Source organism: Pygocentrus nattereri, chromosome 6, assembly GCF_015220715.1.
Source record: "Pygocentrus nattereri isolate fPygNat1 chromosome 6, fPygNat1.pri, whole genome shotgun sequence".
Taxonomy (NCBI): Eukaryota; Metazoa; Chordata; class Actinopteri; order Characiformes; family Serrasalmidae; genus Pygocentrus; species Pygocentrus nattereri.
The window spans coordinates 2,043,850-2,064,356 of record NC_051216.1 but is presented as its reverse complement, the minus strand read 5'-3'; the positions used below and the strand labels follow the sequence as shown (position 1 = coordinate 2,064,356).

General features: G+C 42.1%; 2 protein-coding genes across 4 annotated transcripts in view; both read left to right on the top strand.

The window, feature by feature from the left end:
* LOC119263556 overlaps positions 1-662 on the top strand; it is a 37,032-nt gene extending 36,370 nt beyond the window's left edge. Inside the window, exon 9 of the mRNA XM_037538984.1 lies at positions 133-662. Coding sequence (XP_037394881.1) covers positions 133-183 — 51 coding nt within the window. The 3' untranslated portion in view covers positions 184-662. The remainder of the gene's footprint in view (positions 1-132) is intronic.
* A 3,691-nt stretch (positions 663-4,353) lies between these two features.
* On the top strand, positions 4,354-20,392 carry LOC108414510 (sialoadhesin-like). Of its 3 annotated transcripts, none has more exons than XM_037538982.1 (7): positions 4,354-4,638; positions 5,745-5,984; positions 9,264-9,614; positions 10,131-10,346; positions 15,407-15,488; positions 15,572-15,620; positions 19,409-20,392. In XM_037538982.1, exons 1-7 carry the CDS (start codon positions 4,581-4,583, stop codon positions 19,424-19,426), a joined length of 1,014 nt encoding a protein of 337 aa, XP_037394879.1. In that variant the 5' UTR covers positions 4,354-4,580; the 3' UTR covers positions 19,427-20,392. The 3 variants fall into 3 exon arrangements, with proteins under 3 accessions (XP_037394879.1, XP_037394880.1, XP_037394878.1); XM_037538981.1 differs by having other exon boundaries at positions 4,355-4,638; positions 17,236-20,392; XM_037538983.1 differs by lacking the exon at positions 5,745-5,984 and having other exon boundaries at positions 17,236-20,392.
* Positions 20,393-20,507: the final 115 nt, after the last annotated feature.

The window sequence follows — 20,507 nt, the reverse complement described above, 5'->3', positions numbered from 1 at the left end:
GTGACACGTACTCAGCCCTGAACCCTGAAACCAGGACGTCTGATTACGACGCTCTGACTAAGTCACACACTGTGTGTTCCTTCATTCTCTGGTTGAGCTTCATAAAAGTCCCTAAGATCTCCTGTTTTCCAGGTTGGCCGTCCTCACCCAGCGATGAGAAGAGCTCCAGAGAACGAGAACTAACAGCTGTTCATTTACTCTTCATTCACCACTGCAGCTTCAGCTCTATGGACAGAACATTAAAGAGGCGTACGGAGGATTTCTGAGGCTTAAAGAGCTTCTAGAGCTCAAAACACATCAGATGATCTCCTAAAGTCAGAGAGATTCTCTCAGATCAGTCAGAGGAGCTTCTGTTTATGAAGGGTCTTTATTCACTGTAGTGCTGTTATACACCATGATGATCCAAACACGGACCAGAACCAGGCGGTTCTGATCGCTCAGTGTGAACAGAGTTGAGATGATTTGGATCCAGTTTGAGTAAAAATGTCACTGTGTAAATCAGATTTATTAATGTAGAGTTTGTATATTTTCAGTTGCTTTTCTGTAGTTTTACTCTTGTTCTCATTGTTTAGGTTAGTAGATCCTCTTAAACTCTTTTCTAGCTGTGCTGTCGTTGTTCTGAATGTGCTGCTAAAACACCGATAATAAAGTTTTGAAGCAGCTTCTGTTTCCTGTTTAATGAACAGCTAAGAGTCTCCCCATTTAGCTCCGCCTCCTCCTCAGTCTCCCCATGTAGCCCCGCCTCCTCCTCAGTCTCCCCGTGTAGCCCCGCCTCCTCCTCAGTCTCCCCGTGTAGCCCCGCCTCCTCATCAGTCTCCCCGTGTAGCTCCGCCTCCTCATCAGTTTCTCCGTGTAGCCCCGCCTCCTCATCAGTATCTCCGTGTAGCCCCACCCCCTCATGAGCCGCGGTTTGGCGCTCAGCTGCGTGTCTCCGTCTCGCGCTCTGTGCTGTGTACTCTCAGTGAGGGTACAGGTCTTAGCAGCTAAAACACGCAGCTCTACAGAAAAGTGGCTTTAGGACTCGAACACAGAAAAACACCAACAAAAGCCGCTAATGTTGATCAGAAGTTCAGCCCCCGGCTCAGCAGGACATCTGGGTGAGTTTATTTCACTGTTTCTCCTCAGAAAACCACCTCCTCTGTTTCAGCGCTCAGCAGCTCATCACGCTAATCCTCGTTAGCTTTCCTGGCAGGACGGCTCAGTGTAAAGCGGGTTTAACTCGGCTAAACGCTAATATAACGCGCTAAACCCACACGGTACTGACCCGTTTCACTGGGTTAAGGCCGGTTCCACTGAAATCCATGGAGGAAAATGTTATGTTCTCCTTGTTGGACTCTGAGCAGGTTGGAGCTGCCGGGACAGCAGACGGCGCTAACATGGAGAACATTCCAGAGATATGGAAGCTGCTCATATTCAGGGAGTCTTGGTAAAGCAGGTAGACGCTGGAACAAACAGCGCACCTTAAACTCTTTGTAGGAGTTTATTTTATTAATATAAACTCAGTTATGACAGGGGAACCTGTGCTCATTGAACAGGGAACCCAGCTGCTAGAACCTGATAAAGAAAGCAAGGTTCTAGATTAATCACACTGAGAATATGGGAAAGAAATGAGGATCTGTTGTGTTGTTCTAAGATAACTGTAAAATAAAGGAAATAAAGGTGGTGAGTTTGTTTAACTTCCTGTCAGAGAACATTAAGGTGGGTGTTGCTGTGAGTTTCTGTGGGATGGAAACATAAAGAATGCCTGGAGATTTTGTCTGGGCCGGCTGCTCTCCGTGGGTTTATTCTCTTCAATGTCCTGCACGTCCACTGATGTCCCAGTGTGTTCTGTGTGGCCATAATGTCTCTCAGCCAGGGTTGAGGCTGAGCACAGAGCTCATTCAGCTCATCAGGTAGTGTAGTGTGGCTGGTTGTGGCCGCCCTGCTCGTCTGTTGGTAGTTGATGTGCTGCAGTCCACAGGTGCCGGGAGTCTGCGGTGGTGTAGTGGTCCTACACATCTATAGTACTTCATAATGATCAGTGATCAGTCTAGTTCTTATTTATTTACTGAAATGGTCTGAAATGCCCCCATCTAAAGTTATTTAGCTGCTTTAACTCTCAACACTTCCACTAGTTATTGTGTAAAACCCAATAAGTTTGACATCTGATCAGCTCATAATGTAAGAATGATGATGGATGTTTTTAACGTCCTGCAGACTCTCAGCTCTTCAGCTTGACCTTCAAATAAAAATGACATCATTTTCTGCTAAGTGGTGAGTGCAGCCGCTCTGTGTGTGTGAAGGGTCGGTCATGTGACCGAGAGGGTAACTTTAATAGTTCTAGATGCTGATGGTGTCAGATAAGCTCATCTCTCTCTAATGCTGGTCTTCTGAGTTTCTGTTCCATCACCAGCTCTGCATCTCTCATATATTTATATCCTCACATACCGGAGTGGAAATGATTTCACTGAGGGGGTTTTATCAAATCAACAGCACGTCCTGAAATGTCTGTTTCTGCTGCATTTATACACTTAAATATGCCTTAAAATGAACTTTAATCAGAGATTTTATAATAAACGAAATATTTTAATTCCTGTATTGAACATAAGGGGTCACTATAGAAGCTTTTTCTGTTTAAAACTGAAAGAACAAAACCCTCAAAATTGCCAACAAAAGTACTTTTGAGTTATATTTGCAAAGTAATCTCCATCCCGTCAACATTTTATTACAAACTCGGGTTTTTATTTCTCAGGGGAACCTGAAACTAAGTCAGAGAAACTTACAGTGAAACAGCTAACACTGAACAGAAGCTAACTCATGAGTGAGCTCCACTATATGGCCAAAAGTATGCGGACACCTCACCATCACACCTGTATGGGCTTATTGGACGTCCCATTCCAAAACCGTGGGCTTTTAAATGGAGTTTCCCCCCTTTGCAGCTCTAACTGCCTCCACTCTTCTGGGAAGCTTCTAGTAGATTTTGGAGTGTCTGGGAATTTTATTCCATTCATTCAAAAGAGCATTTGTGAGGTCACATCTGACACATCTGATGATTCATGTGTTTACATTCCAAACTGCATTTGGGATCAACTTCAGCACAAGAACTGGGCGTTGGGCGTTTCATGATATGGGTTTCCATGGCTGAGCAACTGCACAGAAGCCTAAGATCACTATGTGCCACGCCACGTGTCTGCTGGACGGGTGTGAATGGTGTGGAGGAACTCCAGTGGCCTGCACAGAGCCCTGACCTCAACCCCACTCAACACCTTTGGGATGAACTGGAATGGAGATTGTGGTCCAGGCCCTCTCGTCCAACATCGTTACCATGGAGACTGAGTGGGCATAGGCTGCTGCCGTGTAATTTCCTATTGGCTGAACAGACTGTAGGCTGAACTTCAGGTTCAACAAACACTTTACTACACATGGCTTCCCTAAACACAGTGACCTGGATTTTACACACCTGAGCTGGAACGCTGTTCTGTCCTGAGTTTTACCACCAGAACGGGGTTCCAGTGCGTTCCAGGCTCGTTTCACCCCCTCAAATTCCTCTTTATTTTGATTTTGTAAGTAATAATAATATTAATATAGCACTTTTCATGCCAGTGGCAGCTCAGTGCTTTATAGACAGATGATAAAGCTTAAGTTATAGAAGAAATTGAGTATTAGTTTAATTTAATGTAAAACAATGACTGATCACGTTAAAGAGATAAATACCAAAGAGTCGTAGAATTTGAATTAAAGTGAATATAAATGAACACGTCCTCTACAGACACACTTCTGCACATTTTACCGCACAATTACTGTTACTGCTACAATTATTTCTGTAAATAAATATAATTTGTGCACTGACATTAACAAAGTCTCTATATTTGAGGTTGTTCTCTGTAGAGGTTGTCAGATGGTGACGTCATTCAGACTTTTGTATTAGACTGCAGTGTTTCCCACACAGAGACTCGACTTACTCACCCAGAGTCACTGCCTCATTACCCACAAACACCCACCCTGGACTGTGGGCACTGATCTCAGCACTAAAGTGTATTTTAAACTGTGAGAAACTCTGGACTGTATTAGTTTCTACCTTAATGCCCAGTGAGAGAGCAGCGTTTATGATGGCCATCAAACAGGCGAAGGTGTTTGAAGTTGCATATCAGGACCCAGGAGAGTCCAAACCTGCTAGAACATCATGAACCTTTCTGGAGATAAAAGGACAGAAATAGAGCCGTTTAGAAGAGGAGCTTCATCTCATATCACTGCTATCATAACTGACACTTTCCTCTCTGAAGTGGCGGCGTTCTGGACTTTAATGTATGGCAGTGGGTTTTGATGTGACGGTGATGAGATGATCCTCACAGAGAATCATAGAAATAAAATGATCTCACTCAGACGTCTTTCTGAGGGAGTCGAGTGGAAGAGGAAGCGACTCTGAGCTGAAAGGGGAGGAGTGACGACAGACCACACAGTGCAGATCACGTCTTCAGTGTCTCTGCTGACTTTCTCTCTGCTGAGATCAGAGCAGTTCATAAGTGTAGGAGAGTCAGAGTGAGGAGTTTCTGGACCTTCTGGACCTTCAGTTATCCGCTGGGTCTGAGAGCGATGCTGCCATGTTTTCCCAGAGCTCAGTAAATATTCCAGCAGCGCTGATCCTCATTTTACTGGCAGGTAAACTTTCTATTTATTTCCATTTCTGCTCTTAATGTGTTTGTGCTCCACAGCGTTGATCTACATCTGTGTCAGATTAACGTGTAGAGACTAAAAACCCTTCAACATTTAAAAGTTTCAGAGTTTTTCAGAACATTTTAATACATTTGACGCGATTCAGTCTCAGGAAGTGGCTTTAGAATGAACAGCAGAGCTGCAGGAGCTAAAGATTAATAACTGATACCGTTTTATAATCTCTTACACTTCCAGAACATTCAGACTAACTGCAGCTTTAAGCTGAAGATCTTCATCAGAGCTTATTTGTGTGATTAACTCTGTTAAAGCTTTGGAGCTGTTTTAAACTGAGGTCAGCTCTTCTGTGGTCGTGAGGTCTCCACCCATCTTCACACGTCTTTGAGCAGCTCTCAGTTCTGTTAACAGGGCGGAGCAAGTCAGTAGAAACTGTATTGAAGTATGATAGTATGTTTGGACATGGATGGAATTATGGATACAGGGTTAAAATCTTAATGGCGTTGAGGATGGAATGAACTGCAATGTCCGCCGTGAAGTTTTAAGCAGCTATGATCTGTTTATTTTATTCCTCAGTTTGAGTTTCATTGTTCTGAGTTAAACTCTTTCTCTGTTAAAATTGGATGTTTGGAAGCCAAAAAAATTGGAAGCCAAAAATATGCTGCAGTGAAATTTACAGTATCAATGTTTAAACACACTGAAGTTTAGAAAAGTAAAATAGTCGATGTGTTCACAGAGAAAATGTTTTGATTTTCAGAAACATCTTAGTTTTTTTGGCTTACACTAAAACAAATTATGCACTTTTATTTTACAGTGATGAAATTGGTTGCATGTGTTTATTTTAAAAATTATTTTAAAAGTACCAGTATTTGTTTTTGGTAATACTGGAGTAAAGCACTGATCTTCCAAAATGACATTTAAGCACAGCAATAAAGAGCAGATCATCAGATATCAGCTACACCTGCAGACGGTCTGAGAGGCTCATCTACATAAACAAACCCACATCCACACAGTGTTGCTTCACACTAACACATTAGTAATAAATGGGCATTTGGTGTGTGATTACCGTGTGTGTGTGTGTGTGTGTGTGTGTGTAGTCCTGCAGGCGAAGGTGGATCATGAGACTATAGGACAGAAAGTGGTGAAACTGACCTGTAGCCCCCCCTGCAGGCCCAGTGGAAACTGTTACTACGACTGGTTCAGATATAAAGGACGGTTCAGCAGTGACTACGTAGGATGTTCATATAGCGCCTCACTTTGGTTGAACTCCACCAGACCATCTGATCACGACAGCTACACCTGTGAGGTGAAGAACAACGGCCTCCCTCAGCAAAACTGTGAGTGTCTGTCAGTCTGTCTCTCAGCATCAAACCACTGAAGAGAAGTACAAGAAGAAATTTGGAACCAATAAATAACCTGCATTTCACACCTGTTTGAGATTTTACAAACCAAAGATCAACACAGAGTTCATAAGAACAATTTTACAACCCAATTCCAGTGAAGTTGGGACGTTGTGTAAAACATAAATAAAAACAGAATATCATGATTTGCAAATCCTTTTCAACCTGTATTCAATTGAATACACTAGAAAGACGAGATATTTAATGTTCAAACGGATAAACTTTATTGTTTTTTGCAAATATTCACTCATTTTGTATTTGATGCCTGCAACACCTTCCAAAGAAGTTGGGACAGGGTCGTGTTTCCCACTGTTACATCTCCTTTCCTTTAACACTCAATAAGCGTTTGGGAACTGAGGACACTGATTGTTGAAGCTTTGTAGGTGGAATTCTTTCCCATTCCTGCTTGATGTCCAGCTTCAGCTGCTCAGCAGTCCGGGGTCTCCGCTGTCGTATTTTGAGCTTCATAATGCTCCTCACATTTTCAATGGGAGACGGTCTGGACTGCAGGCAGGCCAGTCTAGTACCCGCACTCTTTTACTACGAAGCCACGCTGTTGTAACACGTGCAGAATGTGGCTCGGCATCGTCTTGCTGAAATAAGCAGGACGTCCCTGAAAAAGACGCTGCTTGGATGGCAGCAGATGTTGCTCCAAAACCTGTATGTACCTTTCAGCATTAATGATGCCTTCACAGATGTGCAGGTTACCCCTGCCATGGGCACTAACACCCCCCCACACCGTCAGAGATGCTGGCTTTTGAACTCTGAGCTGAAAACAATCCAGACAGTCCTTTTCCTCTTTGGCACGTTTTCCAGAAACAGTGTGAAATGTGGTCGCGTCAGACCACAGGACACTTTTCCACTCTGCGTCAGTCCATCTCAGATGAGCTCGGCCCAGAGAAGCCGGCGGCGTTTCTGGGTGGTGTTGATATGTGGCTTCGCTTTGCATGGCAGAGTTTTAACTTGCACTTGTAGATGGAGCGACGAACTGAGTTCACTGACAGTGGTTTTCCGAAGTGTTCCTGAGCCCATGTGGGAATATCCGTTACAGAATGATGTGGGTTTTTAATGCAGGATCGAAGGTCACAGCATTCAGTGTTGGTTTTCTGCCTTGCCGCTTACCTGCAGAGATTTCTCCAGATTCTCTGAATCTTTTGATGATATTATGGACTGTAGATGATGAAATCCCTAAATTCCTACAGTTGCACGTTGAGAAACGTTGATCTTAAACTGTTGGACTATTTGCTCACGCAGTTGTTCACTAAGTGGTGAACCTCGCCCCGTCCTTGCTTGTGAAAGACTGAGCCTTTCAGGGATGCTCCCTTTATACCCAATCATGACACTCACCTGTTTCCAGTTAACCTGCTCACCTGTGGAATGTTCCAAACAGGTGTTTTTTGAGCATTCCTCAACTTTCCCAGTCTTTTGTTGCCCCTGTCCCAACTTCTTTGGAACGTGTTGCAGGCATCAAATTCAAAATGAGTGAATATTTGCAAAAAACAATAAAGTTTATCAGTTTGAACATTAAATATCTCGTCTTTGTAGTGCATTCAATTGAATATAGATTGAAAAGGATTTGCAAAGCATCGTCTTCTGTTTTTATTTGTGTTTTACACAACGTCCCAACTTCATTGGAATTGGGGTTGTAAGTAAGCTTAGAGTACTCTCCACAAATATTAACAGAATAAATATGAGATGAAACACAAGCCAGATTCCCTCAGTCAACCATCATTGTGAGAAAGACCAGAGAAAACAGTGATGACTGGGTTGAAAGGTTGTTGAGATGCACAAATCAGAAAATGGCTACAAGAAAATATAAACAGTAGGAAATGTCAGGTTCCACTATCAGGGCAGTATTTAAGATTAAAACAGGTAGAGATGTGAAGATTCTGCTGGAAAGAGGACTCCGGTCTTTACTGACCTCACAAATAGAAGGATTTTTCAAGTGGACAAAGAATCTCAGATCACAGATGGGAAATTGTAGACATTAGTGAGTTGGTGTGGATGCAAAGACGGCCATGCAGAAAAGTCCCTCATCCCCTCAGTGAAGTATGGTGGAGGATCTGTGATACTGTGGAGATGTTTTTCTTCCAAAGGCCTGAACAGTTTATTTGGATACATATGATCACAGACACCACCAAGAACAAGCAGAAATAAAATCCTAAACCTGCCTCATCCTGAAAGCTGAAACTGGGCCATAGTTTGGATATTTCAGCAGGATAATGATCCAAAACATGCCTCTAAATGAACACTTAAATGGTTCACTTACAACAGAATTAAAGTTCTGCCAAGGCCACCCCAGACCCCTGACCTCAGCCCCATAGAAAACCTTTAGGATAAGCTGAAGAGGAGAGTCCACAGTATGGAGCTCTGAATCTGGAGGTTCTGGAGAGGTTCCTTATCGAAGAACAGTCTCGGATCCTTTGCCATGTGTTCTCCAGTTTCATTTAGTGCTATAGAGAGACTCTGACCTGATATCTTTGCAAGGGGAGACATAAATGGAGGGATGCCAACAATCATGGCACAGAAAGATTTGAGAGAAAATTTGTTTCATGAAAGATGTTTTTTTTTCTTCTTTCTTATAATTCTTGTATTTTACATGAAGGTTAGATTTATACTAACTTATTGAATTAAAGATCCAAAGTATCAGCAGTAAAGAATGTTCTTGCAGCCTGTTCTGCTCATGTTTATCAGAGGTGCCACAATTTGTGGAGGCACTGTATATTTAGTCCAAATAAAAGTATCATACTATGTACATTTCTGTGCAAAAGTCAGTGGCTGAGGAAACGTCCGATGCTCTCTTGTTATCAAATATTAAATATTCATAACATGCTAATAAAAGGGCACTACATGCTTCCCAGAATGCTTCCTGGTGTTGCCTCTTCCTGGGCGTCACTGCAATTTGTCTTTACAGTATTACTTTCTCACTGTCCGTGTCTCTCTGCTGTCTCCCTCAGCTTTTCTGAGAGGAAATAAAATATCACCCCTGTAGTTGAGATGAGCGTCATATAGAAATGTCAGATAGTAGAATCACTGGGACTTGATAGAATTGAGAATAAAGAGCTATGTGTATTGTTTGTAAAGCAGAGGTGATTTCTACAGTGTAACGTTGGGTAGATTAAAAAGCCAGTAATTAGTGAGAATATTATATTACAGCTGCAGATTATTATATCTATTATATCATTTCATCTTCCTGACTGTGACTCTGTGTTCCAGGTGAACTGCCTAACCAGCACTGGGGTGTGACCTACACTCCTGAACGTGTCTGTGCTCTGAAAGGATCATCAGTTGATCTGTCCTGCACTTATAAACACCCTGAAGGACTCACAGTGACTAAATCATTCTGGTTCATTGAAAGTCTCCGGCAGCGAGGAGTTGACCCTGAGGATGTACGAGAGTCTGATCAGTATAAGGGGAGAGTGCAGTACAGCCGGACCCTGAACTCCTGTAGAATGACCATCACTGACCTGAGAGAGAGTGACGCTCACACATACAGGTTCAGATTCTACACTGATGATCCTGACAGCAGATACTCTGGCAGACCTGGAGTCACTCTGTCCGTCACAGGTAACTCTGCATAATGAATATATAGTTTATCACAGGAAAGGAAAAAATAAAGTTTTTTTTTCTCATAATACACAAACAGGGTAAACTGGTTCACTGGCATTAGCAGACTAAAGCAATTAGTAACTAAAAGGCTGCTCCTTCAGATGAGCTAGTACTAACACAAGAGCTGACCAGTGCAGTGGTCATGCAGTGCAGATGATGATGATGATGATTTTAGATCTTCTACATGGAGCTTTTTTCCTTTGTGAATGATGTTCCGTTACATTAGTTTGAAGACAGAAATCTGTTTGTTTTTGGTTCTTGCCAATGACAGCTGGATTTTTTCCTTCTCTGACTTTCTGTAATGTAGTGTAACAACTACCCCAGCAGTGATTTCAGTGTTCAGATACTGACCCCTGGAACAGTGAACCGAGTGTCCATACACACACCTACTAGATAACATACAGTGAGGTGAGTTAACTGGAAGAGTGTCTACAGATGAAAATAACACTAAACCTTGTTTAAAATCACCTGCAGATCTGAAGGTTACAGTGTCAGATACAGATGGAGGAGTAAAGAACCTGACCTGCAGCTCCACCTGCACTCTGCCCAACAACCCCACCTACATCTGGTACAGGAACGGACGGCCTGTATCTCAGTGTGAATCTGCCTCCTGCCCTGTAGCTGTGGTCAGTGAAGCGGTCAGCTACAGCTGTGCTGTTAAAGGCAGTGATCTCCACTCTCCTCCAGTGTGTGAGTGCAGATTATCACATGCACTAATAATCTGTTCAGTAAAAAGCAAAAAAAATTAAAAATAAGTATTGAAATACACTCAAATACCAAATCATGGGACAGGACTTAGTTTCATGTAGGACCCCCTCTAGCCTAGTCCACAAACTCCACATGGAATTGATTCCATAGGTGGACAGAATACGGTTGGAGGGATGTCCACCTATGGAATCAATGCCATGTGGAGTTTCTGGACTTAGTCAGGCTAGAGGGTGTCCTACATGAAACTAAGTCCTGTCCCATGATTTGAAAAGTGGGGTCCATTACTTCATGGGGTCTGCGCAACACACAAACCCCACCATCAGCTGGAAAGCAACTGGCACCATGACTCTTTGGAACACGCCATATGTTGCCAGTCCTCTAGGGTCCAGTTAGTAACCTCATGAACCCAGGTGAGGTGCTGTTTCTGGCATTGTGGTGTTAATGGAGGCACTTTAGTTGGTCTTCTGCTCCCGTATCCCATGGAAGCTAAAGAACACTGCACTGACCTGTGGGATATGCATGTGGGGCCTTCTGCAGTGAATGTGAATGTGGATATGATTTCTGCCAGAGTCGCATGTCTGTTCTTATGGACAATTCTAGCCAGATGCCGCTGGTCACAGTCATAAAGCACCCATGGGCGGCCACTGTGCTGTCCACTGTCGGAGGTAATGCCATCTGTGACACTGTCAACGTGGATCAAGGAATGTTGAATGTCCGCACAACTTCAGCAACAGAATTTCCCGTTCGTCTGGCATGCACCATCTTGCCTTGTTCAAACTTTGATAATTCACGAACTAAAAGTTACAAACAAATGAAATAATTTGGAAGTAAAATTTTTGAAACCCCAGAAGAAACGAGCGAGTCAAGCTTTATGGTGCCTTGTACCTTGTTCCACCTCACTGGTGCCCCATAGCTAAAGGCAGTTTTACCAGCTCAGTAAAAACTCAGGGAACCTCAAGTGAAATAAAATCATCTGAGCGGGTTTTGTAACGTGTCCTTTACAGTGAGCATGGAGGTCATGTACTCTGGCATCTGACTGAGAGCCTTATAAATAAACAGTGCCCAGTGTTTCCCTTCTTACAGACAAAGATGACCATCCCCCTCTCTCATACAACAGTGGTGAGTCCTGTATGGATCTCCAGTAATGAGTCTCAGAACAGAGGGATAAAGAGGGTCCAGAGCTTTCAGAGAGCTCACTGAGGCGTAATCTGTACAGCACATCCTAAGGGCTAATTTGTGGCTTTGGAGAGCGACTAGTAGGCAGGTATTAACTGTGACCTTGGTTGGTCTGGTTGCAGCATCCTTCCTGTAAGATTCAGTTCACTGCTGCTAAACAATCAACAGTGCAGAAAAATGGAGAAAATGCTCCCCAATCTTCTGACTTTATTAGGCAAAATTACACATGGGTTTAAAATGACTGGCCATGTATTCAAAAGCTTCTGGTGGCAGATTTAGCACACCCAGACTCTTAATACAGTTGAGGTACTGAAGTTAAATCCATTTCAGAGAATATAAGTTAAAAAATTAAATGTTAAGCAGACGTGATTCATAAATGGGCCAGACCAGTTTTGCTGCTGTAGTATTTTTATATTATGTTGTTTTTACTCGGCCAGATTTATTACTGCTTTATATATTTTGATTATTTTGGTTATAAACTCTGGCTAAAGTTTTGAATATTGTAGTTATGATGTTTCAGCTCTAAAGCTCTACAGGTATAGACATGCCACTTTGTTAGAATGTGGCCATGCAGAGCGGTGAGCGTGGAGCACCACGGGTTCAGCTGTGCGGCAGTGAGACTTCATTCTTGTAACTAGTTGTTGTGGTTTGAATGGTGTGGATGTGTATTTGGGATGTGTGGTAGTTTGCGGTTGTGGTATGAATGGTGCGGATGTGTGTTTGGGATGTGTGGTGGTGTGTGGTTGTGGTTTGAATGGTGCGGATGTGTGGTTGTGGTTTGCCGTTTACCTTGTACGGGACATGTGTGGTTCTAGCTGACTTGCCCTGTGGCTGTTCACTAGCGCTGGGTGGTGGGTTCCCCTGCTGCTGTGTTAATTGAAGAGCACTCGTTTGAAGTGCTGTGTTTCCCACGTCTTCCTCTTCTATGCAGACACTGCACCAGTGTCAGAAGTGAGATCTTGTCCTAGTGGTCAACCCAGTGGGGAAACGGTGAAGAAGACCAATTCTGGACTGCGAGGAGGAGCAGCACAGCGTTCAAGATGGCATAACGTTGCTGGAGGTTGGAGGTGGCACAGTGAGGCGCAACAGTGACATGGTGGGTCAAGGCTGAGCACTGGAGCTCCAACACACACAAACTGCAGTGCAGTGGGCAGCAGAGAAAAAGGAGAATGGTTGAGGGAGCACCGTTGCTTTTGCTGCTGTAGTGGAGGAAGTAAAGAGTGACCAAGGGAGCGCTACTGCTGCTCCTGCTGCCCACAGGAGTGTGAGGACTGATGAGAGGAGATCCATTGCACTGGGGTGACGGTTGTAGTGCTTTGTCTTGCTCTGCTTCAAGGCACGTGGCTGTGAGCACATGCCCATGTCTTATGTTTACAACCGTTAAAGGAGCAAATATAGCTCCCCAATCCCTGCCTGATTGGCCATGGTGCGGGAGGCGTGGCATGCGGAGCTGTGAGCATGGAGCACTGCTGTCTCTGATTCACTCATGCCAGTGCAACACACACTAACACACCACTACCACGACAGCATCACTACAGTGCTGAGATTCACCACCCAAATAGTACCTGCTCTGTGGGGGTCCTGATCACTGAAGAACAGGGTATCAGAGTATACAGAGAAACAGATGGACTACAGTCTGTTATTGTAGAATAATAAAGTGGACAAAGAGCTTATGAGGTGGATGGTGAGTGTATAGTGTACAGTGTCATGCTGAAGTACTTTACTCCTCAAGTCATCAGACTCCTGAATTACAAATGACACAGATTTAATAATAAAAACTGAAACCTGTTGCTAGCATAAATATTCTACTTCTTTACACTAGTACTTAGAATTAGGACTGCCTTTCATTGCAGTAACAGTGTTCTTTCTAAATGTTTGCTCCAGATTAGTTCAGGCTCGTGGGCCACAATTTTCTAACAGCGACACTGGACGTTTTAGGACTCTCCTTGTCGATGTTCAACCACTCTTGTGTCGTTTTGGGCCTTTGCTGTGTATCACTGTCCTGCTGGAAGCTGAACTTTCTACCAAGCCCTAGTTTTTTAGCAGAATGAAACAAGTTGTCTTAGTGTCTCATTGTGTTTTCCAATATCCATCTTTCAGTTTTAATAAGATGCCTGCAGTGGAAAAGCAGCCTCACTACATGAAGCCCCCCCACCATACTTCACTGTTGGTACAGTGCTTAATGAGGAATGAATGGTGTTGGGGTTAATTTGGCCCAAAAGCTCCATTTTCTAATCTACCAGAAAACCTGATTGTGGAATGTGCCCGACGATGATGGCCAAGGAAGCCGGCGGAAAGGCAGGGCCCGAGCACTCTTGGCTGTAATCATCGGGGCTCAGGGGACGGGCTCATGCCACACTGATCTCTCATTTTCACTGGGTCACTCTGATGTTGAGCTTGAGCTTTTTGTGTGTTTGTTCTTCAGTAAGGACTTCTTCTCAGCCATCCTTCCAAACAGGCCAGTTGTATTCTGAGCTCTTGATATTGTTGACTGCTTCCCCTTCTTGCTCTGACACTGTTTTGAGGGATGGTCTTGTCTGGGCAGTGCCTCAATGGTTATGATGCAGCTTCCATTCCCTTGATCCTGCAGCACTCTCTGGGAGATTCAAACACAGACATATAACTTAGGAAGGCCTACAATATTGAGCATGTGCATAATTGTATTTCTAATATCTTTAGAATCCTCTATGATCTTCCTTTTCACAGCTTCCCATCAGATTCACACTCTGACCAATTGTACTCCAGAAAAGATCAAATTTTTAATTAATCATAGAAAGAAGCAAATTGTGAGCCAATTGTGTCCTCATTAGACATAAAACATGGTATGACTCAGCACAAGAGTCATTTATAATCAAGATGAACATGATGACTTTTAGGGCGTTGAATACTTTCGCTAGGTGCTGTGTATTAGATAAAGAAACTTGTGAAATTTGAACAGTTTTCCATTTTGACTCCATTGTCCATTTTAAATGAGCTCTGGCCCAGAGAAGATTGCAGCATTTCGGGTTTGTGTTGACATACGGGTTCTTCTTTGCATGATACAGCTTTCACTTGCGTTTGTGGATTTCATGGTGAACTGTGTTCACAGACAGTGATTTCTGGAAGTGTTTCTGAGCCCATGTAGTGATTTCCACTACAGAATCAGGCCTGTTTTTAATGTAGTGCCGTCTGAGGGCCCGAAGATCATGCACATCCAGTATTGACAGTCGGCCTTGTCTCTTTCTCCAGACTCTGAATAATTTGATGATATTATGTACTGTAGATGGTTGGATTTCCAAAGTCTTCGCAATTTTACATTGAGCAACATTTTTCTGAAATTGTTCCACAATTTTTTAAACCCATTTTTTTTCTCGGTTTGGTGAACCTCTGCCCATCTTTGCATCTGAGAGACCTCTGAGTCAGTTGCAAATGGATCCTCCAGCTGTTCTGATTAGTACCACTTACCTTTCCAGCCTTCTGTTGCCCTGTCCCACCTAAGTCCTAAAAGAGTTAGTTTTTATATGAAATGGTAAAATGTCTCACTTTGAACGTCTGATATGTGTTGTGTTCTACTGTGAGTAAAATATGGGTCTATGAGATTTACACAACTTTTTAATGACATTTTTACACATTCTACACAGCATCCCACCTTTTATGGATTGGTGTTAGTGTTGTAAAATGTGCAAACAATTTAACAGTAAAAACGGGAAGACGTCTATCTTGGTGCTTTTTTTTCCACTGCAGTTATACTGTATATTTGTTATCAAGTATATTTTTAGCTTCTTACTTTCACTTTTGCTTGAATGAGATTTTGACACCGTTTCCAAACTTTCACTGAAGTATAATCTCTGTTCTTTTTCCTCTCCTGCATCTCTGCACTAATACAGATAACAGGACTTCAGTATATGCAGCTTCTGGAGTCGCCGTGGTTTTGCTTCTGATATTCACTGCAGTCTTTTTGTGGATGAGGTGAGAATCTGAACACATGTAAGATATGATTTAATGCTGGAGATGTGAGTCTGAAGGTCATTTTCCTCTGAAAACTCCAACAGGAGACGACCTGCCGTGACCAGCAGCAAGACAGAGAAGAGCAGTGGAGAGGTGAGTTTCAGGGTATTTTTACACTTGGACAGTTTCAGCATTTCAGGTAGACATGGATTAAAAATTTGTGTGTTGTTGATTTTCTCATAGTAAATAAGTTACACATCCTCTATAGAGACACACTTCTGCACAAGTACTGTTTATTTCCTGAATTTAACAGATTAGAGGGGAGTAAAGATATAGCACATGCACACATGGCAAAGAAACTTGGGATTCTCTAAATGATCCTGAACCAAACTCTGTACAATTCATTTGCAGTTTGTTTTGTGGTCTGATTGATTTGTGCATTGTGAAAGCAAAACAGCCCCAGTCCGTTCGCGTTTAGCTTTATGGTTTAAAGAACATTGAAGTTTATCCTACATTAACAGTCACAGTCTTCCAGCACTGATCTGTTAAAACAGGCAACTCGGGGTAAATGCAGCCTGTGATCTCATGAAGCGACAATAGCACTGCATGCTAAAGCAGTAAGACAAGAGCCTGTGCAGTGTTCATAGATCTAACTCTCATTTTCACTGTGATCTGTTACAGAAGCCACTGCTTTTCATCTGTTTCTCGCTGTTAATCTGAGCAGTCCGTAACTGTAACAGTGGCTGTAACACTCTGGCACACTTTACAGTCAGTAACAGTGTTTTCATAGAGCTGTTCCTCATTGTTACTCTGACGGACCTCTAAATCCAGACACTTCTGTCCAATGACTGGCCGGTTTCTTCCCTTTCTCTGTATTCAATATTGTATATTAATTGAAATCTTATTCTCTGTTGCTCTTATGTTATTGTTTTGCTATTCTGTGTGGACCAGAGGAGAATGGGTTCCCCTTTTAAGTCTTGGTTCCTCTAGAGGTTTCTTTCTCTTCCTCTTAAGGATTTTTTTTTTCTCCTTTTTTGCCCTGGTCACCCTTGGTGATGCTTAACTACACCCTGTTTTCGGTAAAGCTGCATTGTGACACTTACATGCCATATTAACAAATCCTGACTTTTAATTTTATGGTGTTTGAGGATGATGCTAGGCATGCATGCAACATAGTTAGACCAATTGAATTGGAAGCACTGTAATACATACCGAAGTAAAATGGTGATAAAGTATATAGTTAAGTGTACAATGTATAATACACAGCCTAATAATGTTTAGCAGAAAAAAAAAAAGAATCGATCAGAAACTAATAAACTATGGTAACCAATGAATAGCTGTGGCTTCATTAGAGTATTTGGCTGTGCCACATTTAAGCCCACAGTAAAACAGATCTGAATGATAAACCACACCACACATCATTAGGGTCTACAGGAGTGGAGGTGATCCAAAGGTGAACAGGTGATCTCCTTTAAAGTTTGCTTACGTTGTGAAAAGATCCTGTACAGCAAATTCCTTTTCAGTTTCAGTCCATTTAATAAGAACCATATGTGAAATGCGTCTTTAGAATCCAGTTTGAATTGGATCCATAGAGGAATTCATAAGAGTCTAATATTCTGTTTGCAGCAGTGACGATGTTAAAGTTGCCTATTAGGGGTGTAACGAAATTCATGTTTTCAGGTTAGATATGATTTTTGATTCTGAGGTGGAGATTGAATTTGATTCCTGCTCTAATTCTGTTTTATATAAATAATCATCTCTCTCTCAGCGAGCTTCAGCCCCTGTGTACAAAGATGTCTCTGCCCTGGCCGTGACCTCTGGCCCCTCAAGAGCTGCATCCTCAGATGGTCAGGATGATGTTCAGTACGCCACCGTTCATTTCTCACACTCTCAGACGAAAGACGTTCCTCTCAACTCCACCGTCCACCCTTCAAACGCTCTGCCTGAAGAAGAGCAAGTGCAGTACGCCGTAGTGAACACTGCTTACTGAGCAGTTCCTGGTTTAGCAGTCCAAATAACAGTGAAGCAGTTTATTCTGACACACCGTTCACTTCTTCTGCTTTCTCTGGAAATAGAGTCTCTACAGCACAGAGAGTCAGCAGCCGCAGTTAAATTTAACCTTCAATTTCCTGCCTACTTCATACACACGTTCATTAAAACTGTTTGGAACTATAAACACAAATCCTAAACACAGACGATCTGAAATCTACAGCACATGAAATTGTTAAAGTCCCAGTAGGCACAATGTAAAGTATTTGCATAATAACGAAATCGACTGTTACAATACACAGCATGCAACATTTAATCTGAGAAAAGCATGGTCTTAAAATTATATCAAGCTTGTGGACCAATGTCATTTTGAAAGCCCCTCATAGATTATTTACAAACGTTCAAATTAGTGAACATCAGATGATGCAACAGCTGTAGAAATATGTTTAGAATGAGGTTTTAGGTTGGGGGTTATGTAAGGTTATCCAGACATGCATATTTAAAAAAAAAAAAAAAAAAAATTAAAAAGGCTGTGTTGGAAATGGCCTACTTCATACTGGTTGCTTCCTAAAGAAGAGGGTAGGGGTGGGTCTTGAGATCAGTCTATTTCGAACACACTAGTTTTTTCCCCTGCATTTTCAGAAAAACATCTATATTAGCTCATTCATTCATTTTCAGAAATGTGTACAGGCACAGGAGATCAAAACTACTTGAAAATGCTCACTTGACCACGTCAGTGCAGTAGGAGGTGGTGATGCCCCATAAAACTGCACAGTGCGCTCACAATGTTCTTCTTGTGGTGCATGACATTCAAAGTTTGTAGTGCTTTAAAATAATGAAAGAAAAACTTACCGCTTGCCATGGGTTTGTTTATTTTCACCTTGGCTGCACCGTCTCTGAAATATCCAACAGTCCTGATGGGGCAGGAGGACTTTCTAGCTTTTCATCTCATTTGAGTTGGGATTTATTTGAAATCTGACTTTGGTTAATAATCAGGTCATATATCTTTAGAATATGTCCTTATATACAATATATGTTTAATATTTGCAGTTATGCCTCATTTACAGGAACAGAACACAGTACATTCTGATGCCTCTGCACTGGTTTATGAGAGTTCTGAAATAAGTCTGTGAAAGGGAAAATACATCGAGCTCTTGCACCCACCATGCTACATCTCACTGTGTGTGCCATATTTACCTCATCATTAACCTTGATGTCATTACATTGGGTAACGCTTTCTTCCCCTCAGCAAGCCTCCTTCCCCTGATCTTTATCCATTGTCTCAGCTAAGATCTGTGGTTACCATGTCTGCTACTCCAGCTAGCCCCACTTCAACCAGATTTTCTTCCACCCATGGATGTTATTGCCTAACCCATGCCAGGTCAGAGTAATGAGCAAATAATGTTTTCAGAAATATCCAGATAACTGCGAATTGTGTTCAGGTGTATTTAAGTTGAATGTAAGGTAAGCATATATAGAGTGTCTACAGTGGGCAATCCAAGTAAAATGTTACCGAACATACATGGTTGAATGTCTTCAGTTCACTCATGCTGGACTCAACACAGTAGTGATAGGAAAGCAGGTTGAAATGAGCGAAACAAGCTCGATAAATAAATCTGGAGTCTTATTTATAACCTCTGTTGGGCGTTTAAACACTGCTTCTTGACTACTGGAAAAAAAGCAGCAGAAAACATGCAATCATATAGATGTTACCGGTTTCAGGGTGTCATACAGACATCACTGTGGCTTTGTACCATTCTTCTTGTGTCATTGTAAATATACAATTGAAATGTACAATAATAAACTGCTGGCCATTGAAACCATATGTCTGTGAAAGGTGGAGAACGGTTGGGAGATGATGGAGTGAAAATGGAGTTACTCTCCCCAGACTTGGTATAGAAAGCGACTATAAAGAACAGGTTTAAAGCATCTCATTGTGTTTGCTCATAAAGACACTGAGAACACACTGAGGGAATGCAACCACCGTGATGAGAGCAGCAGATGGAGGAGCGTCGAGAGAGGGGTCACACAGACGAATGGGAGGACATGACTGATGGACTTCAGACCTCAGCTCAACAGTTGGGATGTGTCGTAGTCAACAGGTGTCTGTCTGCACTGTTTAACATTGTTTCCTGGAGTTCCATTGGGTTCCAATCACGTTTGTACCATATCACACTGAGGATACCTTGACCAGCTAGCAGTACATCACACAGGTGTTGGAGCCTGAGGAGGTACCTTACCTACAGATGTCCTCTGGCACTACATTCCAGCAGGACAAGCACTTCTTCCTCACCTGCACATTCACTTCACGTCCTCCCACTGTGCACGTCTGGAATGTGGACTCATGGGTGAACTTTAGGCTCATATAGAGGCTTCATGGCACAGCATACCACAAACACCAGCGTCCAGCGTCTCTTCCCCTCCATGCCAGACTGTGTGAAAGAGGTTATTAATATGGCAGATGGCACATTTATAACTATCAATCTCGCATCTTTCTTGGTGTTGTCACTGTAATGGCTAGCAGTGTAAAAAATAAAAAAGCCCCATTTTTTGCAGTATTATTGCAGATATTTAAAAAAATGTAAATAATTAAACAGTATTAAAAATTGAGAAATACTGTAGAATTGGAAAACGTAAATGTCAAAGTATGTTACTGCTTTGAATATCAACATTCTAATGAGATCCTGTATTGACTGTGAGTACCTTGGTTTATGGTTGGATGATAGTTACGTTTAAATTTCACATTAATAAGCCAGTTAGTAAATGTAGGCAAACGTCTGTCTTTTAATTGTAACCATTTTTAGTTCTAACTTTTGTCCTATATTTTTTATCTTTATTGTGTATTGTTATTATATATTGTCTTATTTTGCCTATTTTTTAATTTTTCATCATGTATTGCTATGATCTTTTCCTAATTAAAGATTGTAATTATTTTATTTTAGAACTAATTTTACTTTATTTAGTTGTATTAGTTTTGGTTCATTTTACGCTACTAATTTCATTATGAAAGGACCGCAAAGACAAGGACTTTTTAAAGGACCGTAAAAGGAA